General features: G+C 40.3%; 1 protein-coding gene across 2 annotated transcripts in view; it reads right to left on the bottom strand.

Annotated features, from left to right (window-relative positions):
• Positions 1–2,803: 2,803 nt before the first annotated feature.
• Positions 2,804–26,456, bottom strand: part of SSBP2 (single stranded DNA binding protein 2) — a 136,535-nt gene continuing 112,882 nt past the window's right edge. For both annotated transcript variants that reach the window (XM_005529454.3, XM_005529451.3), the window contains 7 exons: positions 26,076–26,111; positions 23,970–24,024; positions 22,395–22,465; positions 21,578–21,656; positions 20,389–20,417; positions 17,505–17,603; positions 2,804–15,144 (listed from right to left, as the gene is read on the bottom strand). In XM_005529454.3, the coding sequence (XP_005529511.1) occupies positions 15,115–15,144; positions 17,505–17,603; positions 20,389–20,417; positions 21,578–21,656; positions 22,395–22,465; positions 23,970–24,024; positions 26,076–26,111 (399 nt within the window). In that variant the 3' untranslated portion in view covers positions 2,804–15,114. The remainder of the gene's footprint in view (positions 15,145–17,504; positions 17,604–20,388; positions 20,418–21,577; positions 21,657–22,394; positions 22,466–23,969; positions 24,025–26,075; positions 26,112–26,456) is intronic.

Raw genomic sequence — 26,456 nt, forward strand, 5'->3', positions numbered from 1 at the left:
TACAGGGCACCACGGAATAGATGTTACCGCCACTCCAGCATTCCCAACGTCACCTCATGGCCTGGCACCAGCCGCTGCTGGGCTTGGTGTGTCCATTGTCACTGAAATGTCTCAAATCTGACTCATATTTTCATTTTTATGTCTGTGTTGGAGCCTTGCCCTCTCATGTTGTCACCAACTTGACAGCCCAGCAGATGTGTCCAGGGCAGACACGTTCCCATTCCAGAGGCATCGGAACCACTGGCACTTCCAGCATGGATGTTTTGATTCCCACCTCTGTGGCCACGGCCCTGATCACACAGTCTCACAGCAGTCAACAGCTCGAGAGCTCACAAATAACTCCTCTTACCTTCTCCTCAAGTGGCTGGTAAGGATATTGCTGCTCTTGCACGCTGTGAAAGTATAAGCACTGCTGAGGAAGAGTAGAGCAATCGCTTCTGAGCTGACAGGAGGGTCAAAGTTTTACTATTGCCACGGATACAGTGCTATTGCTACTGAAGGCTCAGCCAGTTTGGGGATGCTCAGTGCCTGGGCTTGTCAGCTGTTGGTGAGGCAGATGTGTTACTGCAATGTAGCAGAGAGTATAAACTGTAAATGGTTTTCAGGAAAGAATGCAAGGCTTGTATTTGACTGCTCTGCTGTTGTGCTGTGTGCTTTCAATGCAGCAGCAAGTCTGTTTTCTGTATCCCTTCCTTACAACCTTTCCTCTTGGTAGTTACTGTTCCAGAGAGGGCTTCCCATGTTTCTCAGAAACATATATCCATGAGCTTATATCGTGAACACTTGTTCATTTAAACATTGTTAAAGATCCAGCTTTAGCCTACAACAGCCAGGAAAATTTGAATTTTAACCAAGACAGAATTTCTCAGTGCAGGAGGGGTTCTCTTCCCACACGGTCTGTTCCTGTCACTGCTATAGCACTATCTCTGTTTCTGTGCACATACTCTTTTTATCAAGCAACACCATGGCTGTACCATCTCACTTGTTACATTTCAGAAGAGTCTGGCTCTGAAAACCAGCATGTTGTTCTATTCCCTACATGTAGTTTCATTCTGTTGCTTCAGAAAAAAAAAAAAAGTATTACTGGTATCTCTCTCCTTCTCTGGTATCTATCTCCTTCTCCTTCTCTCTCTTCCCCTTCTGTAAGGGGAAAAACCAGACTGTCACAGCAGTGAGACACCTTGGCCTTGCTTCCTGAAGAGTGTCTTTAAAAGGTTTGCACCCAGTGTTTTCTCCTTCCTCACCTGCTCAGTCCAGATGACAAAAACTCAGATGATCAGTTTCTCACACTGTGGATCCTAGAAGTTAGAAGAAGTCTGTAAACAGAACCGAACATTTCCCTATTAAAAAAACCCCTAACTTACATTTTGCCTGCCTAGGCCAACAATTTGTAAATTTGTTTTCAAGTTTACCATGTCACACTCAGGCATTCTGTAAGATAATGCTGTTTGCTGTTCCACAGGTACTGTTAAACACAGTCCTGGTGATCGTGTGCCTGGCCTGTTATAGATCTCTTGTTTGCTGCGAGATGAGGAGCTATAAAGCTGCTGGGATCAAATTTACAGAGGGCAAATTTACTTTGCTGGGGGGCCAAGTAAAATCAAAATCTGCTCACCTGAAAAACCTGCAGTGTTGGGGGGGAGCACGTGCTTGGGGTCAGGGCAAAGAGAAGCACCTGGAGCAAGGGAAAGTTGTGGTTTCAAAATCACACCTCTGATCTGCAGGTAGCTCCTGGCCTTCGGGGAAGGATGTCACTCAGGGGTGTCCTTTGGGGAACAGGGATACACAGAAGCAGTGCCCAGGGAACTCACACTCCAGAATGAGCTTTCCCAAATGACTCTTTGCTTTCACAAGCTGCATTTCCTCTGCCCTCCAGCTACAGGAGACAGAAGCTAAAGGAGCATAATGGACTGCAAAGGAACCCCTGAAGCTGACTCCTGTAGTTTCTCACTCTATCTCCACTGGACCAAAGCAGTGTTTTACAGGTAATACCTGCCAAGGTGGTACTGTTCTGCTTTCACTGCTGAAAAAGAGAAATCAAGCTGCTGGCCCCAGTTCAGAGAGGACACCTGTGCTTTCCAGTGCTTTCCCAGTGGAAAAGTACTTTGTGTGGCACAGCTACAGCAGCACTGTGGCACCACCTTAGCAGGATCTAAGGCAGCCTTTGTGGAAGTGCCTTTGTGCATCTTTTCCACTTAATAAACAACAAGCTCAGTCTTAGATATGCGTCCCCCTGAGAATCAGGCCTTTCGGTATTGTTTTTCACAAGTTCTAGCCACTTTCCCAGGAAAGTAACTCTAAACATAGGTGTTTATACATTCCATTAAAGATTTGCCTTTTGATGGATGTCTCTCACAGCCAGTGTGGTTGGGAAGGTGTTAACCTGACTATCCAATTCCTGGTCATGGTCAGAAACCTATAAATACTGAAAGAACAAATTAACAAAAATTCTTCTTTCACCACACCTCGAGCTGCGTCCGTGTGAATCATTTTGTGTCCAACAGTAACAGATATGAATAAATCTTCTGTGAAATAAAGCCATTAGAGCTAGCAAGAAGAGTTCCAAAATGCATCATTTTGGGAACGTTTTAAATACAGATGTCAGCTCCTGCAGTAAATCAGCTGCAGTATAGAGCTGTGCATTTCTGTAGGCAGCATACTTTTATGTTCTACAAACAAATGTATTACTGCCTGAAGTTATCAATGTGTTATGTATGCTTCTTTCATAACCCTAGTTATTTATGGAAAAAAGGTGTTTGGTTGTGGGGTTTCTTTGGGACACAGCTTGTGAAAATACAACTACTTCTTGTAAAATGAAACTTTATTCTAAAATGTATCCAAAATTGCAAGACACAAGCACCATTAAACAGATAAATAGACATATATTTATGTACAGAGAGCATCAAAACACAAAACAATTGTTAATATAATTCTTATACCATTTTAATGAGTATCCATCAATAAAACTTTACAATTTAAAGGAGACTTTTCAGTTGCAAAACAGTTGTAAAATCATATGTATAAATTATGTTTACTACAATTCCAATAACAGAGGCAAAGTAAAATACAAAAATAATAATCAATCAATACTGCAAATTCAAATACAAACCCCAAAAGTAATGCTGCACAGGTACGTATGTACACTGGATGAATTCATGCAGCCAGGCAGTGCAACAAATTAACTGCTGAGTTTAACTTATCACAAAATGGAACCACCATGTCGGCAAACAGAAGAAAATATACTTTTGTAATAAATCATAGTGCATTTTGAAGTTAGACTTTATAAAATGATTGTTGAGTGATATACTTCTAATATTCCCCATGTGATCTGAGATCCCCCCAACTCCTTTTTTTCACAAAATAAAATACAAATGACAAAAGCTAAAAACCCCACTGTAGAACAGAGTCTGATGTACTGGTACCATCTTGAACGCATTTGTTTTTAATTCTCGGTATCAGACTTGTTTGCAAGTGTCCATGTCCACAGGGACATGTGTTTTTCCTTGCTACCAGAAGTAAATCTTTCACGCTCCAATGCTATCTCCATAAACTGCATCTCACACGATGCTTAGACTGCACTGGTTTGAAGAGACACAGCTGAGCCTTGAAAAAAGAACCCTTAAATCCCTATGAAGCACAGAGAGAGTAAATGGAGGATAGAGAGACCTCATTATTCCTGAAGCTCCTATCCCTAATTGCTTTAATTACATAAACAGAGATTAACATAAGAGGCTTTTATGGCTTGGGTGAAATTTCTGCTAATTTGCTGGGCAAGTGCGAAGCCCGTGTCTCTCCACAGGGCTTTGCCTTTCACAGTGCAGAGGGCTACAGACTTTTGGTTGGTGAAAGGAAGCCTCAGATAACTATATAGAAAAATACCTCTGCAGTGAAAATGTGGTAAAGAAACAAAAAATCAAAACAGGACCTCTGGAAAACTGTGACTTCTTGTGTAACAAAAACATGGCTGTCACCTTTCAGGTCTGTGTTGGTTGGTATAGCATGAACACGTAGATAAAACTGGTTAAGTGTCAAAATTATATGATACAATTACACAGTCTGACACTTTTTTTCTTAAAATCTTAAGTGATAAGCACGCTCAGTGTTTTCACTAGGAAGTTACTGCTAAAATGCTACATTTCGTTGCTGAAAGGACATTTATAGCAGCCTGTAAACTACTGAAGAGTTGCTCCCTGCATCCTTCTTGCTTCCAAAACCTCCCCGCTTGAGCCACGGCTAACATCTAAGTTAATGGGAGTTTTGAGCAAAGAAGGGATGCGGAAAACCACCTGTATTGGGTAAGTAACGTAGCAATTTACACAGCAGCTCTTCAGATTTTCCAACATGCAAACACGTGTAGAGAGAAGCTAAGAGACAGCATGCACTGCAGCGTTATGTCATTGTGCTTATGTCTGCCGAGGGCACTATGGCGTTTTCACTCAGAAAAACAGAAATGTTAGCCCCAGAAGACTAAAAGAGCCAATATTAATGAAGCCATCAGCTACTGTTGTAGTAAAGAACACCCCAAAAGAGGGAGGAAGTTCGTCTGCTCGTAGCGTATATATACTGAAGCTGAAGAGAATTACAAAGGCACAATACAAGCCTATATTTCTGGTAAATTATATATATTCATAAATTTCTGCTCATACCACCTCAAGATAGTGAATGGTACAATAATAACTGAAGGTACAAATGTTAATTGAAAGTGAAGCTCTACAAACAAAGGGATGCTGGAGAACAGAGCTCATTACTTGCTACATTTCTTCTCTTTCTGGGTGGTGAGCTCATCCACCTTTCCTCCACTGGCTGACAACAACATGGTGACCCAGTGAGAAAACTGGAACTCTGTCAGATGACAGACAGCATGGCTTTATGCATCTGAAAAGCCATCAGTGAGTGGCTGCCACAACAATCTTTCCCACTGCTTTACCTTTGGCTCAGAATTCACAGAGAAACCAGGAACAGCAACTGGAAAATGCATACCCATCTTCATGCAGAGCTGAGGCTGAGATAATCCATGAAGGTAGCATTTTGGTTAACTTCAGCACTCAAAAATATTGAACAGCAGAGCAGGAATTGTACCAGCTCATCATAAGAAACAAATCTCTATTTTTCTATTCATAGCTACACAAGATCTGTATAATTTCCAACAATGAATGACTCACAACTTAGGAAATAAAGTGAATGGATCAATACTGCTCCTGTTAAACTCCTGGAAAGTGGCACCCACTTCTGTGTGATGAAATTACAGGGCAACTGTGGAGGCCACTGCTGTCCCAGCCCAGCTCTGAGAACGTGGACGCTTGATGAAGGTGAAAGGTGCAGCTACAACATCCGAGTTTCAACCTTGAGCTGCTCCTCAGCTCACCACAACAACCGGCACAACTGCTGTCAGGATTTCGTACCAGCAGGGAATGGAGGAAGGCATCAAGGGGAACTAGAGGAGGAAGCCGCTGGAAGCAGGCTCTGCTAACCCACAGGAACGCTGCCTGCAAATCTGATCTATCTGGCATGAGATAGTCCCTCATCTCCAAACCAGCACATCAAATCCCAACATGTTTATCACAAGTTTCTCCCAAAAAAAAACTATCATAAACTGCCATTACTACATGTATTCTCACAATCCTCAACCAGGACCTCCTAGATTTATTCCTTAAAGCTCTCAGGAAAGGAATCTTTAGCCACACCTGGGCAGTATGAACATTAATACCTTAATTAATTTATTTGAGTTACAGGCTCACAGCTGGATTTAAAAGCTGCATGTGCTATTGCTGGTGTTGACTGATCTATGCAATGGTTTCTCCCTGTGTTGCTTCCAATGAAAATCAGTGCAAGTAACAAGGAAGCCCACGAAACTAATAAAGGTGAGGATTCCTATGCAGGGGCAATCCCTCCAGAAATGTTCCAACAAGTTGCAAGTTCAAGCTACAGCTGCTCATTAAAACTGAAGCAAAAATAAAGAAAATAGCATTACAGGGCATAAATCTCATGGTTGAGATTGAGTTCAGAAAGTCATCTGTAAGTCACCTGGATTCAGGTTCAAAGGAGCTGCATTATTTTCGCCCATTCCAAGCTCAAATAAATACACTTCTGCACAGAGGTGTGAGAAGCCAATTGTGCACACTTGGATTCATCCCACCTAATTCCAGCCGCTCATCACTGGTGAGGGCAAATAATGCCATAATGCAATCTTCCAGAGGCAACTCCACTCGTGTCCCTCCTCTGATTCACACACGAGACCCAGGCTGGTAATTTTCAGCCAGCTGAAATTAGGGCAGGATGAATGAGGCCGCAGCATGGAGCGGAAACAAGTCTGATGTGGCGGCACAGTATCACCACGACAGTGCAGTCTGTCAGCCGTGTCTGAGGCTCCCAGGGCTGGGTCAGTGACCCACACCATCCGTGCCTTGGCAGCTCACAGGCTGGCAAGGAGCTCATCACACTTCAAACAGTGAGGCTGGAGTTCATGACGATCCCCCAAAGCAAGACCCAGAGCCACCTGGGATGAGAGTGAGGCAGCTCCGGGGCTGCAGCCCTCCCAGACATCCCAGAGGCTGCCCTGGAGAGTTACACACAAGGTCTGGAGGGCTTTGCAGCCGCAGTGGTTACTCATCCTAACACAACACGCACACATGTCCACGTATCCATGGTGCTGTGGGAGTTCTGCATCCCCACGCCTTGGCTATGGCATGGGCCGGCTCTCTGCAGGAGCTGTCGGTAATGAGGATGAAGCACACACTGAGGAGAAATACAGCGTTCTGAAACACACATTTGTGAGATCCCCAATAGTATCAATAGTAACAATTAAGGTCAGAGGCAGTATCAAGTTTTGCATGCACTTTCTACATTAGTATTTATATAGACAAGTTTCATTCTTGCTGGTTTGCAAAATTACTGAGGTTTCCTTTACTTCCAGAGACTGGAACATTAAACATTAGTTTCATTTACGATGTTTCGTCATTCTTTGTCTAAAATACACCTACAAATACTTGGGATTATGGGACTGGGATTGCCCTGTTGTTCCCTGTAAAGGGCTGAAGTAACTGTAGAAATATTTTTTCATCTTAGAAACACAGGGAATTTATCTACAAGTTGGACTGTAAGCATGAGGAACACTTATTGCAAGTTCTCAAAGTCTTACATGAAAGGGCAAAGGTGCAAAGTCATTAAGACTGCCTTGATTCTAAAGATTAGCCTACTCATTTTATTAAATTATCAATAGAAACACAGAATTTAAAATAATCCAAATAAGAATCCCCTTCAACTTTCCAAGTTTCTTCATTTTCCCATCACTGCCTTTCAGACTAGACAGGACTTGAAATTCTGACGTCAGAAACCAGCAAAGAACGCACAGACATTTTCAGGTCTTGTATATCATAAAATACTGTAAAAAAGAATGCAGAGTCCCAGAATTCAGGTTATTTTTCTCTCTAGGTAACCAGACAGAGAGTTCAAATCTCCTTAAAACACCACCTCAGGTAAAGCCTGCGGTGTGTGGGGATGAGGACACAATGCAGAGGCAGTGCCGTGCCTCCCTTAGAGACGGGCTTCTGTCTTGGCACTGCTGCAGTTTGTGGGGAGTAAAAAAGACACCAGCTCACACACCTGGGTAAGGCAGCAGCCTGCCCAGCTGCTGTGCCTGGGGCACCCCTCTGCCAGGGGACACTGCACAGGTGTGACACCCCTCAGGTGTGCAGGCACAAGCACCTGGGATGCCACAAAACCTGCAGCTGCCTGCTCAAATCCAACCCCAAGCTCTCAGAAAAGGGTATGAACTGGGTTGAATTCTCTTACATTACATTTAATATTCCTGTAAATGGCTTATAGATCTGCTGTTTGAAATAAATTCTGAAACCACTAAGCGTGCTTAACAGAGCTCCAACTCTATGTGGACAGCGAGTTCAGAGGACAGAACATGGACTGTTGCAGTATAACACACATGACTGTACAGTCAAATGCCACCTCTTGCTTCAAAACAAGAATTTACAGTAGCAAGCAGTGGTGGCAAGATTGCTTACACAAAACCTACAGGAATTTACAGGATATGCATGGATCACCAAAGTTATAACACCAGCAGCAGACAACACAGAGTATCTTGTGCAATGTGAACAGAGTTGACAGTAGTTTACCAATGCTGTAATTAATTCACATAAATATGCTAACCCACCAGCTAACAAATCTTCTTTCTCTTCCCACCAGAACCAGATGCAAGTACAGCAATGCATTAAAAAAAAAAAAAAATGGTTTGTTTTTGTGGTTTCAGCCAAACATGCACAAAATAGATGCACTCCAAGGGGATACTTAAAAAATAAAATAAAAAAATCCCTCAAAACTGGTGTCCAAGCACACACAGCAATTCGATTCACACTTCTCAAACAGCCATGACAGAGCCCAAGTTTATTGTATGGGTGCTTTTTGTCCTGGAAAAATAGTAATATAAAAATTCACTTGATTTTTAACAGAAAACTCCAGCTTTACTCACACCACACTTCCATGTCTCTAATTCCAGCCCTGAATCATTCCAGCCCTACTTTAAGAAATGTGTTCTCTTCCTTATCCATTAATGCAAATGCAAATCAAATCAAAACTAAAACATAATCAGAAAACATAAAAGAGACTAGAAAAATGAAAATGAAAAGAGCTTACACCTGCTTTTGGATGTTATGTTTATTGATAACAATTTAGTAACACCACTTTGCTTTCCCACTAAACCACTGGATGTGCTCCGTGCCTCTGTTACAGAGGGCTTTAGTAAATTTCTACCTCAATTAAATATATCCTGTATTTGGAATTTTCCTCCAATATGCATGACAAGAATCAGCTTTTCTTCCAAGCTATTTCCTATCACTGTTAGGAACCATCTCGTCTAGCTTGCGAGTATGCAGGATGCTAACTTCCCTGATCTCGAACAGTGAGAGCTCTCAGGATGTTGCAGTGCCATTCCTTATCTGCTGTTATACTCAATTTCTAATGAAATAAAACTCTCTACAGCACAGCTCTAGTTACAGGTGTCAACAACTTCCTGCATATTTGTTGGGCAAAATGCTCTTATTTTTGTGTGAAGATCTGGCATAGTACATTTAATGGGGAGGTCCAAGTGAGAGAGGGTAAAACATGAAGATTAAAACAACACAAATAAAGCCTAAAATATCCAATTCATCCAGTTGACAATCTGACTCCTCAGGGATCAGAGCAGTTGTTCCACAACAATAATTTTTCCCACCAAAAGCAATTACTGATGATTTCAGTATCTCCGTAATAGCCCAAACTCCTAGACTGTACAGTCTGTTTCCCAGTTAATCCCAGGCCATCAAGAACACACCACCTTTCAAAATCCCCATGTTTTGTGCTGTTTCCTTATGAAAACTGATGCTAAAACTGCCAGAATTTTCTCATAGCAAAATCCAGCCTCTTGTCTCAGCACTGTAAAGTCTTGAAAGGATCCCCAGAACCTAACGGCAAGAAGAGTTGTGCAAGTTCTCAAGAGAACAGCGAGGTAGCGAACGAACACCTTGTTTCTGGTGGATAACTGCCCAGTCCTGAGCCACCTAACCCTGGGAACAAGCCTGCTCGACCACCTGGTCACTCTTCTGAGACCACAGAACCTTGAACCATCCACGAGACACACTGAAAACACTGACCAGGCAAAGTAAACAGCTATTTGTGAATTAGGCTTTGTACAACGTCACACAAATCAGATGTCAAGCAGTACACTTTTGGAGATGTGGAAGGAGCTTTCAACATGAAATCCAGCTGTATGATTTACAGCAACTAGGTAGCAAATATCTCTTTGATGTCATCTCCCAAAACCATGTCTTTCAGCAAATATTTACAATGCTGAATTAAAATAAAGAAAAAAAAAGGTGGTTTTTTTTTTTCTCTCTCCATTTCTTTTGCACACAAAACTGAAATAGTGGCTAGAAAGTGACCATTTCAAATTATAACTGAAAACTGCATTTATTAAATTTGAAAACATGTACCCAAGAAAACCTTTATACATTTTTATGGCAAGTTGTCCTATTACATGAGAGGCTTTCTTACACATTTTAAGCTTAAATGAAGAACAGCAACCAAACAGAAGTTTGGACTAAAACTGCAAAGCTGTGGGCTGTGTTGAGGAAAACTATGGCTGCACAACTCAAAACAAGATGGAAGAACAAATTCACAGAAATAGTTCATGTAATAGTGAACAAAGCTCTAATAAAGTAAGAAACAGAAGAAAGCCAAATCTGCTCTGCATCTCAGTACTGTCGATACATAAACATGCTCCTGCACTGGTAAAATCTGTAAAATAATGTATGCTTTGGGAAGACTTAATTTGAGCTCTAGACTGTCCACGTTCAAGCATGGGTTTAGATTATTTCAGTCCTACTTTTTTAATTCCCTGAAGGATACTACCTGTGTTCTTAGATCTGTTTAAAATTAACTATGTCCAGGCTGAGTTTCAAATCAAGGTTGGCAGGATCAGAATTTTCATGTGCTGAGTAGATGATCCAGTTATTTTTTCTAGATTTGGTACTGTAATTTGTTTCCAGGATGTAGAGCACTCAAAGCAGTATTTTAAACTCTCTTTTCTCATTTTTCAGGTTGAAACATCGTTTTGGTAATTTCAACAGACCCTCTGTATTTTGCTCTGTGTACTCAGTTTTGACATCTGCCAAATAATGTTACACCACAGGTAAGTTATGTATTTGACCCAGACTAGGGTGAAGTCCTACCCAAAAACGACCTTATGGAAGTGGTTTCATCAAAGTTTCCGCAGAACTGGCACGAGCAGCAATTTATAGAACTGTGCCAGTAATTTCTGAAAAGTAGAGAGAGCTGCATACAGCAAAATTTAAACCTAACTAATTTATTTCTGAACTTTTGCAGTTGTTTTGAATCACTAAATCCTGAACTGGATCCTCAGTGTGAGATAACAGTATTGAAATAGTTTTAGGGATTTATTTGAAAGATGTGCTCTGTTAGGATTCCCATCCTTAAGTAAGCCTGAGCAAACCCAAGTGTGTCTATGACAGCACCCACAGTTACATCACCACTTATACTAAATTAAAGAAAAATAAATTTACCTGTACTTTTTACATCATTAAGGTATATTTTGCATTCTTGAAATGCAAATGTGTAGAGTCAAATACTGAAGAATCCAGTCCATACTTAGCCACGACAACAACAACAACAATGGATCAGAGCTGACTAGGAACAGGGGAAAACAATAATTAACTGATACAGAAATAGAAACCTGTGCAATATGTATCAGCTGAAAAGTCATTTTGAATTAAGTGATGGACACTAAATATTGTAACATCTGGTCCCTCATTAAATTTGATTCCAAATCATTTGCACATGCAGTATTGCATTTGCTAGCCACAGAACAGAGGAAAATTCAGTTGGTTTTAGGTGGTCCAAGAAGCTGTCCTTTGATGCATCCTTAAAGAAGCAAGCTTCTGTTCACTTCTTCCCAAGTGGAATTATTTAAAATAAATGATTAGCCGATAAATTTCTCACTGAGCACTCCTGTTGGAAGGGAAAGGAACAGCTGGATGTCCCAGGACATGGAACATTAATCCTACATTATGAGGAACGAGCTGAAAGCCTGGAAGTTGTTACTGCCTCTGAACACGTGACATGTTGGACAGCCAGGGCTCTGCAAACAGAGGGCTTCCAAATAAAAATCTGAATTTTGGGCGGGTAGGAGGTGCAACTGCAGTTATTCCTCATTCTCAGGTAGCTAAGAATTTAATCCCTCCATGCAAATATCCAGGTATTTTGTTAATGCATGCCAGGCCCCACGCTTTACCTGCGATTCAGACAGCTTCCTCCTTACCTCAAGCCCTGTTCTTACACATGGCAGTGACATCTGGGTGATGTGGAGATACTCCTGGATCTGCACGCTCCCTTCCATAGGTTTAAGCAGCAGGTAAGACCCTGGTTCCACTGTGAAGTTCACAAGTGAATCCAGTTTCAGCTGATTTCTACAAAGCTGGAATATTTGCAAGAGTTCCCACAGCGTAAGAGATCCCTTACTCTCCATTTCTGCTGCCCTAAGATTTAATCGCTTCTGCTTTTAAAAAGGCTTACTTCAACTTTGCCTGAAAGACCCATTTACAGAATTCACCTTCCATTTATTTCTGTACTAAAGAGCAAGATCTAACTAAAAACCCAGTGTGAGAAGATCTACCCTGCACCACTGAAAACAGAATTCCTACCAGAGCTGGACAAGTTCTGCCATTATCAACATTGCTGTTGTGTAACTGCAGAACCAAACAGCAGTTACATTGCTCCTGGTATCTGGAGCATAAAAAATGTAAGTGGCAGCAAAAACTGAGTGCTTGGAAACAGTTTCTTCCCATATGGATACTCCAGATACCATGGAAATCCTAAAAGGATTTGTAGGGAAAAGAAAGGCAAATCAACAAGCAAAAAGCCCCATACATATTAAGAAAAAAATAATCCAAAGGTGTAATTTTGAAGTTGAGTAATTAGCACATAAGATTGTTTTCTAGTGGTTCAGCTGCAGAACCTGGCCTCTCCAGGAGCATGACTGAGGCTGGGTAAAGCCTTGGACAAAGCATGAGTGACATCAGCTGCTGCCTGTGGGGCTACGTGGGTATGAGAAAAGCAGGGCACGGTGACTAAATTATGTGCTGAAGGGACATTATGCTCCTGTATAAAAGAGAGGATAACATGTTTCAATAATGATACCCAGTCTGTGTCAGCACTTCCATACACAGGTTTAATGGCCAGACTTCCATCCTTCCCAGGTGCCCAACAGCTCACCTGGGAATGGGCTTTGGCACTTGATGTTCCCATCTACCTCAGTCCATCAGCAGTGACATCACCCGACTGAAACTGGGCCAGACAGAGCTCTTGGGTCCCTGGGAGGCTACCACAGATAACACAGGTGGCAAACACAGGCTGCAAGGACTCCTGCACTCTGGGTGTGATGGGGACACACCAGTGGTGTTAGTGACAACAGCAAAGGGTCTGAGGAAATCACACCTGATTTTGTGTTTGTGACTCAAGCCAATAGCAGGGTCTTCCAGCATCTTTGGAGACAGCAACAAAGTGTTTTCCAAAGAGAAGCAAATGAATGTGACCTTCATAATCAATAAGAATACAGTCTACAAAACCATATAATAACTGTCTAGGTCATGTTTACATCTAATCATGTAGTTCTTACTAAAAAGTAATGCTACCAAAATCTTTGATACTTCAACATAATTTTAATCCTCTGAGACTTTCATCTTTGAACAGCCCTAACAGGAAAGTGTTAAATGCTTTTATTTCCATATACTATACAGATATAATACATGGAAATAAAAATGAGTTAGGAGATTGTAGTATTCCTTACACATCCTGTTACATTCAGCTACCATCACAAGCCCATCATGTATGTTCCTTTATCACAAGTTCATGAAAGAAAATCCACTTGCATATGGACGTACCACATCCCAGAACTGCTCCTCCTCTGCAAGTGGCTCTTCTGGATTTAAGTTCAAGGAGAGGAATTTGCTGTTTGTGGCACAAACATCTGCTGAGCCACTGTGCCTGCGTTGCTGATCATCAGCCTTTCTATCACTAAAAACTCAGAACTTTTGTTTTCTTGGGGGAGGAGTTCAAAATCATCAGGAACTAAGTAACTGTACCATAATCTTGGTTTCAGAGCTCTGCCTGAAGAGAAATGGGAATGTTCCAGAGGCGTTTCCTTTAGGCCTTTTTCTGCATTCTGTCCCCAGCTTTCATACCTCCTTATACCTCCTTATAAATGGGCCCAGACCTTTGTTCCTTTTCTGTTCATGGCAAAAGATAACACCCTCACAACAAGGCTAGTAGTCATAAAAAGTTTACTGCGGCATTTTGGCTCAAAAAAAAAAAAAAAAGAAAAAAGAAAAAAGAAAGAAAAAGAAAAAAAAAAGGCTGCTGACTGTAAAGTTCTGTGGGAATTAATGCTGGCAGATATGGCAGAAAACACACACCCAAGCAGCAGGGTGACCTGATTTTCTAAATGAGCTTGGGAAATTCTGTTTATAATTAGGAACACAGATTGCTCATATTTGTTTAAGAATCACTGAAAATGGGAAACATAATTGTGATTTGTTAGAAAATGTTTTGGTGATAAGGACTCTACTGTATTTCCACTAACTACCACCCCTACAGAAGACCATGCTAAATAGAAAACTCAATTCCAAGGGCAGGAGAAGCCCTGACACTTTATTGCTAGATTCTATAGCAATTGGAGCTCACTTACAGTAACCTTATAGTACTCTATATAAACTGAGAAGCTTGTATCAAATTCAGGCTTCCATTTAAAATAGATATTGCAGATATTAGGCTTCAATTAAAGAAGAAAAATAACCTTCAGTGCTTTTTTTTTTCTCTTAAAGGCAAAGTATCAAAAAAAATCCCCAAACTAGGTGGAAGTTATTAAATTTCTCCAAAAAAATTAAGATGAGCTTTCTTCTATTTCTTGAGACAGTACAATTTGTGATTCACAGGGTAGCTGGTATCAAGCACAAGGTAATGAAAGCTCGTATAAGCAATTTTATTCCTATCCATAATTGCAGACACTAACAAAATCAAAAGAATTTATCTTTTGAGTTCAACTTAAAAAATAACTTATAAAGCAGTGATATATGCAACATAAAACAGTTCAGGATGGGAGAGGGAAAGCAAATTTTAATAATTAAAATGTAAACGTGAGAAAAAAAAAAAATAGAAATGGAATAGAAGTCCCTACTTCTGATTTCTACGTAAGATGTCATGTGATCCTACTTTACAGTCCTGGGGTCTGTGTGTGTGTGTGTGTTTGGTGTGCCACACACACACACCCCACGCCGACCCACACATGTACACACACAGACAGGCGCTGGCAGCTCCACCTCGGGCACTTCTCTCATGCCACTCCTTGCAGTTGTCTCAAGCATGTTTGGGACCCACTTTCTTGACAAAACGGGGGAAGATGGTAGGAAAAAAAAAAAATAAAAATAAACAGGTGGGTCTGATTGTGTCTGAGATCCTTTAGTTAAACTGTACACTGGGACGAATAGTTTTCTTCTGCAGTAGCTCTCTGGAGAGGGCCAACTCACTGTGGTCTTCACGGCGACACTTGTGAACAGCTCACACACTCATTGTCATGCTAGGGGAGTACTGGAAAAGAGGAATCCACATTTTAACAAACATTTCTCCCCCCCTCCCCACCATCCCCAGGCAACTACATCCACACCTGGACTGCAGCAATGGCTTCAGAGCTGCTTGAGCTCCCTCCTGAATTTGTGCTGCAGCCTCTGTTGGGGCTGCAGTTCAGTTTGTGTCCCCAGAACTTCTGCTGTGCTTCTCTCATGCAAGAATTCAGCCAGTGCTGACAAAGGCAGCTCCCCTGAGGGCTGTTTTGGTGTTACCTGGGTGCTGTGATGAACCAATACCTCACTGAGGCTTTCCACACCCCTTCCTGCCCAGTGCTGGCTGCTGGGGAATCTACCTGGGCAGGTGCCTAGTCTGAAGCAGACTGGCTGCATTCATGGGGAGCCGAACCACACAAGACTTTGGGGAGTTTTTGATTACTTTACGGGAAGAAAGGAACAAAGATATGTATGACTCTGATTAAATTAGGTCTGTATTATTTTGTGTTAGCAGCTTTAGGGGGCAAGCTCAATCATTGACCACTGGTCACTCTCCTTTGTGTGAACCAAAAATCCAATCACCACATCATACTGGTGATGTCACAGCGTGACACAAACTCAACTGCAGCCCTCACCCAAGCTACAGCTGCCCTCAGGCGAGCAGTGCTCATTAAAGTAATCAATGGGACACCACAGTGCCTACAAGAAATGCACACCTATACACATAATTTGCTTCTAAATTGAAAACTGTCGACTGCAAAAAACACTTAATTTGGTCTAACATCCTCTAGGTAGAGGAAAACGTTCAAATGCCAGAAGATCAGCATTTTGAAAACTGACAGAAGAAAAAGGAAAGATAAATTTGCTTGTGCAAAGTCACATGTGCCCTAAATACCCTGCCAAGTTTTAAGCTCCAAGCTGGCATTTCCAAGTGTCCAAGCATTTAGAAAGAGTATTTTAGATGAGTCGTCCCTGTCAGGTAAATTACACAGGTCCAACTACCAGCTCTGAGGCCTAAAGCAGAGCACTTGCTCAAGTCACATCTGAGCCAAGGTATCTGGGGAATCACTTTGGGAAAAGAACCAAAGCATGGTCTCAAGGGGTTTAGGATTTTTAACTTGTTATTAAGCCCTGCATTTCTATCTATCTCTAACCAAATCCCTGGTGAACCGAACAGCCAATCTCCCTGAGAAAGGAGTCCATGATAACACCTATTCTGAGCAGCCAAGTGGCAAAACATGGACCAGAAAGCAAAGCAGTTCCTCAGGATGAGAGAGCAGCCCATGTTACAGAGACAGCAGTCCCTGGGAGCAGGCAGGGACACCCCTGGCATGTGTCACTCCTGCCTTGCTGGCACACATCTCAACAAAGAAATCTGAGTGCCTGGCTCTCCCAGGCAGCACACCAGCACCCAGAACCCAGGGAGTGTCTGAGAGCACTGATTTTCTCCAGAGTACCACTGTGTCTCTTGCTCCCACGGCCCTGTTTCAGTGACCCTGCCTGCCCTCAGCCCAGCAGAGTGCCAGACTGGGAGCCAAGGGCTGCCAGGAACAGGGACCACATTTCATGGAGGCTCTGTGCTTGCTGCCATCTTGGCAGATAATAAACATTGCTCTTTTTAGGCTGTGTATGACAGTTTTCTTCAACACTCCACACAACCCGAATGTGTGCCCACCAACAGCTAACTGGCAGAAACTCTTCCTTTTCACTAGCTAAAAAAGCTCCCAAAACCCCTCAAAATATGATTCCCAGGGAATTTTCCATGGGAATGGAAATTTCCAATTTTCAGCTATGCTGTTATCTAACAGAAGCTATAGGTCATCAGTGGCACAGGTAATGAGCTTACACTCCTATTTAGCGACCTAGATGTGGATTTAGAAACCCAGCTTCAGGCACGTTATGACAATACCACAGTCTTGCTCTGTAAAATGTTTACATGTTTTGCTGCTTCGAGCATTCCATATTTTAAAAAAAATAAGTATATTTTATTTTGCCCCAGAATGAACACTAGTGGGAACCTCTGCCTTTTATGGATGTAACAGCACACTATTACATTATTGTAACATGCAACATGGAATCTACTGGTGCTCTCATCACATACTTCAGTGTAAACCCTGCTTTTTATTGACCCCGTGGCCCAGAGCTTCTGCACTAAATCTATGCCTCCCACCTATTCCGGTTTCAGCCCTCTTTTGCACAGCATTTTTTATTCAAATCAATACTGTACTTCCAGAAACTATTAAAAAAACATGCAAAAACTATTAAAAAAACATACAGTGCTGCACTACAAGCACATTACAAAACTTGTACATTTTCTTATTCTAAAGAAAAGGCCAGAGATACAGGTTCACCTTTGCCATCCAACAACCCAGGTAATCAAATACTTACACTCTCACTCTGGAAAGGGTTTAGGAAGTTTCCACCCATCTCACTGTCATCCCTGGGAGTGCCAGGCTGGTTGCTCATGCTCATATTACTGGGAGAGTTCTGTTAAATAAGATTGCAACATAGAGATTCAGTGCTGAAGGTTTTGGTTCATTTCCCAGCCTCACCAGGTGTGCCCAGGGCATGCTCCACAACTTGGTGCACTCAGGTGCACAGTGCAGTGCACTGGGCCTCTCAAGGATGAAAAATCAGCCCCAGCAGGGTTCTGCATGATTCAGTCACTAATTTTAGTCTGTTAAGTAATTCTCTCTTCCCTGAAGCAAGGATTATTTACCTGTGCCTCATTTCCAGGCTATAGCCAGCATCTGCTTCTGCTGAAGTGAAGGAAAGCTATGAAAGGCTGCAGCAGGGCTGTGAGGAAGTTCTGTCACCACATTAAATCATGTGGTTGAATGCAGTCACATCTGTGAGCCCTGACATATATGAGTTATGGGTATGTACTTAGACAAAAGATGTACTTAAAGGCAGGATGGATCAGGTCTGCACAGACCTTTGCATAGGCCTGTGCCTGCGGGCTGCTCATCACGGCCACAATCTACTGAAATATTAACAACCTAAAGCCTTCCAAAATTTAATTGTTACTCTTTTCCTTACCAAAGTGCACAGTGGCCTCTGCAACTTCAGAAGGAGAATGGGTGAAACAAGGAATTGCCATAGAAATTGTTGTGCACCCACAGCTCACACATGGTTATTGTACACACTTTCATTAGTCAGGTGCTCTTACAAAGCTGCTTTGCCTGGACCATGGGCAATCCTCTTTCCATCACTGCTACATCTGCTCAGAATACTCATGATGGAAGAAGAGTAGTCAGGGAAAGGGAGGAGTGAAACCATGGACCTGATTTTGAAATCCTTACATCTATCACAGTTCTTTCCTCAGCTTTTATTTTATTTTTTTTTTTTTTTTTACCCAGAAAAATGGAATGAAATATAAATATAAATATAAATATAAATATAAATATAAATATAAATATAAATATAAATATAAATATAAATATAAATACCAAACTAATTACATACATGACGTGTGAACAGAAATTCTTCACCAGCATCTGAAATGCAGCTCAGAGAGCTGGGTCAAAAGCTCTTTTGCTTTTAGCCTTAGCCCTTCTGCTTTCCTCAGTCTAATTCACTACTTCCAGAACTGTGATCCTCAGGGCCATTGGACAACACGTCCACCAAAGACAAGGAAAAGCCTAACGAGGTTACTGACATCAGTTAATCAAGGCTGAGTACACCAAGCATTCAGGGACCCAGAGCTCAGAGGGGCTGAACCTGTTGCCACTGCTGCTGTCCCTTCAGCAGGCATTAATTGAGGGGAGCCCTGTGCTACACAGGTCAGGCCACACAACCACATCACTCCCTCTGCCCTCAACACCCAGGAATGTAAAGACCTTGTCACATTTATTTTATATCATGCACTTTTGCTCGCTCCTGGGGGATTTCCCCCTATTTTATGCTGCTCTGTGTAGAATTAAGCTTTGACATCCTGACATTGCTGCAGCACACCAGTCCCAAAGGGCCAAATTCCTGAAAAAATTCCATTTTAGTGAGTCCCCCAGGCTGCTTTTGTGGCTATTTGGGGTCCAGCACTATATCTGCCACTGCAATTCTCCAAAGCAAAATGCCCCTGATGCTTGCATAATTTCCATGGGCATTGCAAAAAAATGCAGGTTATTAATGTTAATTTAACATGCATAATTTCAGTTCATTTACTGCCCTCAGCTGAACTTCATAGAAAACTTTATTTTCTGCCATTCAGCCAATTTAGCCAAAATCTTCTCTAGAAAGGTATGAATTCTGTGAGCCAGGACTAGATCCATTTTCTATGGACAACTATCTTATAGGCAAAATGAACAGCATTTTTCTTTTAGTTATTCAAAAACAACATAGATCAAATGTGATTTCCATGAGTTATTCATGCAGGTTAACATATTATGAGACTTCAAGGTAAATTTTTGTTTAGGACCCAAGTTTTCAGAGCTGCTGATACCTGTACCAGCACATACTGAACAGCTGGAAGTGGAATATTGGCTTTAAAAATTATACCATGGGAATGAAAATGTTTTGGCTTTTTTCCCTTAAAAATGCTGCAGTTTGCAGTAATATACTGAAGAAAAGATACAGACTTTGATTAAAAATGTGCTGTATGCTGTTCATCTCACAGGAGGGTTTTATTGAATCCCTCACTGCACAGCCCAGCCCAGCACAACTGAGGCAACGTGGTCTTTTCCATCCATCACTTTACATCGTGCAGAGTCTGAAAATGTTATGAAACTTAAGAACACAGGGTCCTCTCTATTTATGCCCCTTTGCCTACACCATGTCAGCTCATTAATTTCTAAGTTAATGATGATCACATCCACAGAAATTTTATTTTTACAGAAGTGACGCATTCAAGTATTATTTTTGTAGATACAAAATCCCTGCAGATTAAACTCATATCCTTTTCCAGCTATTTTATGGTTGTGATATCAAAACAGTGCTCCTTCTGAAACTACTTCTTAATCTAGTTTTTGGAATTTAATCCTAAGGATTAAGATATTAACATTACCTCACAGATGTGACAAACACAATCCTGCAACACCCTAAGGAGACTGTCCCAAATTTACATTTGACTAGAATTGATTATTAGAACTGGCTTCATTTATTTTAAGAGTATCAAACACTACAACATGGTCAATCAGATTATGAACTGGAGATGATTATATATAATACAGATATGATATAATAAAGGTGCATAACAAAAAGATTCGTAACAGATACAAAGGAAATGAGTATAGAGTGAAACACTCTAAAAATTCCAAATATTTGATTAGATACTCACTTTGGAAATACTGTCCATGTCTCCTGAGCCTGAAATTTAAACAGACAACTGCTCAGTTAGTTTTGAGTTGAAGCTAATCCAATAATTTTTTTCATAGGAAAAGACATAGTGCAACATCAACACTTTAATAAATAACCAACTTAGAAAAAGTTTACAGTTGGTACAGAATAATCCCCTCAATCAGTCTGAGGCTCCATCAACTTATGCTGCACTACATGTACTGAGTATCTCTTAGAACAAAACAGACCATCCTGATGAGCAGAGTAATGGAAACCGAATAAAATGAAATATAATGAGTGCAAGACTATTGAAAACTAATTGAGGGTTTTTTCACATGCTGTAGCTCTCACCTCAGGTAAAGGAGAGAATAAAGGAAATGCAATTTTAGTGTGATGAATGAAGGAAAGCATTTTTTTTAGCAGCAAAAGACAAGTATTTTCAGGAAAGACAAATTCTGGAAGAGCATTGAGTAATAAACTAGAAGAGTATCACAGCCAAATGATCAGAAATGGAGCTGTGGGAGAAGACTGAAAAAGCTATTTCATACAGCCAGGCAAATTAAAGAAGGAATATGATTTCTCTCCCTAAAAACATCCGACATGTAGATGTTAGCAGGAGTTATTTTGTCATGGCCCAAAAGGATAAATTATGTGCTAGGTACATGTAAAATCCTCCTGAAACTGTTGCAATTTAATTTTTCGTTTTAGCTAAGGAGGAAAAATTCTCAGGCTGTAGAAAGCAACAGAAAAAGGTGTGGCTGCCTCTCACACAGACTTTCATTGACTGGAATGCAATCTGCATCCTCAGTAGTTAAATCAACTATCCATTTTAGCATTGTAGTAGGCAAAAAAAGGCTGTAAAAGTGTCCCTTTAAAACGTAATCTAAAATTTCAGGGACATGCTTTCCTAAAAAAACAAGTAATTCTCTTCAGGAGCCAGATGCCTATGCTGAATTGTTCACTGAACAATTGTCATTGTTCACAGTAACTCTGCTCACTGAGCTTCAATGACTTCTTCTTTTTCATTGCCACAGCCTCTTCAAATCATTCCCTTCATCTTACTGATCTATATACAATTTTTTCCATACATTTTAACAAACTGTCTTCCACAGAACTCCAAGGATTAGTCACAGGAAATAGCATGGCCACTGAAAATTCACCACACTGGCAGTATTTACTGTTACTTTTACCTAATGATCCATTCATATGATGTGAGTCCATTCCACCCAGTCCGCTCATGGGTCCATCTGAGCCTGGCCCCAGTGGAAACTACAAAAGGAGCAGGCATTAAAAACTGAGCAATTGTTTTTCACACAACCTAATAAAGAGAAAATACTCCTCAGGAGAAGGGGAAACAAATTAAGAACAAATCCTCAGCTCTGAATCAGAAGAGACTCTCAAGTCCCACTCAGACCTTTATGAGAAGGTCTCTCGTGAAGACTGAAAAACAGATTTTTTTTTTTAATTTTGGTCAATTTAATGAGTTTTGGAGACTGCCATCTCCGTAGGCTGGAATCCAACACAGTAATAATTTATTATTTACTTCAATGCTTTTTGTACAACTTTTCAGACCACTGCTGGCAACTCAGCCCTATCCCCACTGAAGTAATAGGGAACTTTTATAACTCTCTTAAATCCATCAGTGATTAATTAACAGCTTTCAAACCATACCTGACCTATCCTAAGTCAAAAAGCTCCTCATCACCTTCACAACTTGAGCAGTTTCTGTCCAATCACATAATTAATCTTAAATTTAGCTCTTCATATGTTTGTATGACATTACCATTATAAGCCAAACAATATGTGATTTACTACACAATGACTTAGCATATCTACATATATTTATTTTTAAGTTCTACTGGCAGTTTTTTTCCCAGAGGCCCATAACTGAAGAGCCACCCATAAAAATGGAAAGCTTAGCAGTAATGACAGCTGCTGGAAACACGGTGCTTGGATAAACAAAAGGCTGCACTACTCAAAGAAAGGTGTAAGTAGATTCATATTTACATTAGGTCTGTTGGGTCCAGGTGGCACAGCGTTCATTAAAGTGTACATGTTGTCTCCAGAGTTGGTTGAATCTGTAATAAGAGATTATTCTAAGTGCTAAAATACACTTTTCAATAAAATTACTCACCTCACACATTTCCTGTCTTTTTTCTTCATATTATTACTGTGCCTCAATCCCACACACAGTGGCAATATAATGGCAGATTTTATTCCCTTTCTACCCATTGCTGCCACACAACAGGGCTATGAAAAGAAATAATTGCCATGGTCCCCAAGTGACTACTTCTGGGCTCTAGTTTTATGCATGACTGTTAAAAGGCTTATAAATCACCAAGAATCTGTAACTATTTAATTCCTAAAGCCCCGTTTCCTGGAGTTCTAAATTTATTCACTCATCTTTGATATTATCCATAGAACAGGAGCTTGTTTCTTATCAATACTTCCTGTAATTTGTTTTCCATCTGTAATAAATGATAAAAAGCTTCTCCTTACACAGGCCTAGGAGTTACAGTTTTTACTCTCATCCTTGTCAAGCCCATATGATTTTGAATATATCCAAGTCTTCAGTTAGATCACAGTGTAAAGATCCTTCACTCCTGAGGAGGCTTTAACTGATGTGTCTTCATGGTACAGCTTGGTGCAGTGCTTGCAAAAAACCCCAAAATGACAAAAGCTGGAAGGAGAATGACCTGACAGAAGCCTCTACACATCCCTAAGTGGACAGTGGGATTTCAAAGAATATATTGGCAACTCTGGGAGATCAGTATCTTCACAAAGAGTAAGAAGAATTCAGTACTCGGTACCCAGACCCTCCACAAGCCCATTCCACACCCAATGGTCTTGTGTGTACAACAGGAAGATAAATCAAGGGTTTTGTCTACTGATTAATATTTCCAAGATGATTTTCTAAGCATTTATTCAAGCAAATAATTCCATTATATACAGAGCACTACGTTATCAGTAGAACATTCAAAGATGCTGTCTGAGGAACAGAAAAGCTTTCAGCCTAAAGAAAAATCGGCCTATAAAGTTATTTTTAATATCCAATGAGGCAGGCAAAAGGTTCTTTATTCACCAGATGCTTTTGCAACACACATCCCTGGCTGTCCCCAAGTTCTGCTGGCTCATGTCAGAACACACAGGGGATGGCTGGCCTCTGGAATCTTTAAGTTGCTGGTCTCAGAGGTGAGTAAACACCTTGGCAAAACTCACAAGTGGCCAATTTCTATGTGTTTTCATGCTTTGGAAAACAGAGCTTCAAACTATCTTTACCTCAGGTTGCCTTTTTTCATTTGTTCATTTTTTGAGGGTTTTGTTTTGATGTTTATTTTTATTTATTTGAATCCCTGGAATTGTATTCAGTGAAGTTATTATACTGGTGCAGTAAGTTTTTATGGCCAGTCAGGAAACTTCCCTATCCTCCTCTGCTGGAGAGGTTAGCAAGCAGGAAAAAAACAACTGATACAGAAAATATAGACCAAGTAGCTTAGTTATCTGATTCTTTCCTAAAAAAAATTATTTGTGTACCTCCTAAAATCCCTTATAATTTTGCTAATTCCAAGTATATTTCAGTACCTGCAGGACTAGGCATGATGGGTGTTCCTGGTGGCCCTCCACCTCCTGGAGGACCCTGGGGAGAGTAAAAATTGTTAGTTAGCATGAATTAAAAGGCTGGAAAAAACCTAAAACAGACACACAAAAAACCCACCCCACATCAGGGAACATTTTTTTTTTTTTTAAAGTTTTGGGTATTTCCATGTCACAAATCTGACCAAGACTAAGAAAAATGGAAGTTAAATAAGAATTTCAGGATTCTTTAGGACTTCTCCAGAAGTTTTATTCTAATCACCCTAATCAATTACTAAGAAAAGAAACATAACATCTTGCTTCCTATGTTTGTTGAACCCCTTCAGGTAAAAACCACCAAGTTCCACTTTGGTAAAAATGCCTACAGCAATTAAAGCCAATGAATATTGACTTCCCATAATAAAACATATACTAGTAATAATTATTATTTTCATTGCCATATGACTCTGACTGTACTTTATCTCTTTAGTTATAACTTAAAACAGCAGATATTCTGTTTTAGACAGGGATATCTTTTCAGTGGCAGTGAGTACAAGGGTCTGGTTGTGCTGTCTGCTTACAGGTTATCTGTCCATATGCTTTTTACTTATAAACTTCTATCCACAAATTAACATCTAAATTTTATTCATACCCGTATGACTCCCTAGGCATGACTTTTTATCCTTATATCTGTGTTTTAAGCTCCCTTACTTGATTTTTCTTAAGGGCTCTCTCTGCATATTTTTCAACATCACATGAGAGATGTAGGAACAACTAAGTGATCATTTATGAGAAAAGTTACTTGTCTGCATTAACTTTTGCATCTCGTTTTAAATTTGCTTTTACTCTCACTGTTGGTGTTTTTTCTTCTCTTAGAGTTTCTTGGTATGAACTATTTTCACTCTGAGAATATAATTTTATTTATTAATAAAGAATATATATTTGTAAATTTATAAATATAATATAATATAATATAATATAATATAATATAATATAATATAATATAATATAATATAATATAATATAATATAATATAATATAATATAATATAATATAATATAATATAATATAATATAATATTATATTATATTATATTATATTATATGATATAATAGAATAGAATAGAATAGAATAGAATAGAATATACCAGATAGAATACATAATATGTCAGTAGATAAGTTTATATATTAGTGTATACTAATATAGTATATATAGATTAATCTTATTAAGTTCTCAAAGTGAATAATTCCAGATTACAAATCTTTTTACCAAAAAGTTTTTTTAGGTGCTCTCCAGTCCATCCCTCATCCCTAAATGCTTGGTCCCTATGAAGCCAAATATTCACAAAATTTGGAATTTTATTTTATTTCATTTTTTATAATGTTGAATTTTTCAACAAGAGAACATGGCAAACCCACAAAGCCTCCTTCAAACAGAGAGTTCTGTGAAGTTCTGCGTTGAAAAAACTGATTTGGAGACAACAAATCTTGGCTGTTTCCACTAAGCTGTGGCAAAATGAGACCTATAGTTACAGACACTTGCAAGAATTACAACCTTTTCCACAGCTAATTGTCCAAATAAAGGACAAAATAAATTGCTTTCAATTATATAATCCTCCCTCGTCACCCTGTGACACCAGCCCTGTGCACGTGATAAAAACAGAATAAACAATCTGCCTTAGAAGAGCTCCTCAGCCACACAAATAACCTGGGTGCAACAGCAACAACAATAAACAGTCTAAAATAATAAACACAGTTTAGTGACAGAGACAAAATCCAGCACTACACACAAACACTTTTTTCCTGCAGAAGCTCAGAAAGTCTCACACAACATTTCTTTTCTGAGAAAGCTGAGGGGCTTTCTGTCCTTCATTATTGCAGACAATACACTGTATTAGGTAGAGAAATATTTTGTGAAGTGAAGCAGCACTGGGGGCAGTTTGGAGCAGGCTGATTCTGGGGAGGAACACCCTCACCAGAGGTGGCAGGGAAACCTCTGGTGCAGGCCAGATGTTCAGCTCCCAGCCAGCACAGGGGGCTTCCCTCAACATCTGGGCAGCTGTTTCTCTGCCTAACCAAGACGCGACACCCAATAAACACACACAAAGGTACTCACCACGTAGTTCCCAGGAGAGGCTGAGGAATAAGGTATCTGTAACACCAACAGAAAACACAGTGATTTCCTCTGCTGGGCTGGGCTCCAGGCAGCTGCAGGTGAGTGCTCATTCAATTCAAGAGTAACTACAGACACAGCTAAAATCACGGGGGAAAACACCTCTGCTGTCAAAATCAACACCTCTTTTCAGCAGTTTTAAAATACTGATGATAAAAATAGTAAAGTATTAAAATGTTAAGGTATAAGATTATTAAGGCAATGTAGTTCATAAGGTTTATGAACTCAGGCAGCAGGTACTTGCATTTCAGTAAGCAGGACTTCAGTCAGCCAAGAATGAATTGATTTTGTATGTTCTTAGAGATACCTAATTTTGATTACAGT

The sequence above is a fragment of the Pseudopodoces humilis genome, chromosome 4, assembly GCF_049639895.1.
Source record: "Pseudopodoces humilis isolate 2021_Gansu_Grassland_sample_001 chromosome 4, ASM4963989v1, whole genome shotgun sequence".
Classification (NCBI taxonomy): domain Eukaryota; kingdom Metazoa; phylum Chordata; class Aves; order Passeriformes; family Paridae; genus Pseudopodoces; species Pseudopodoces humilis.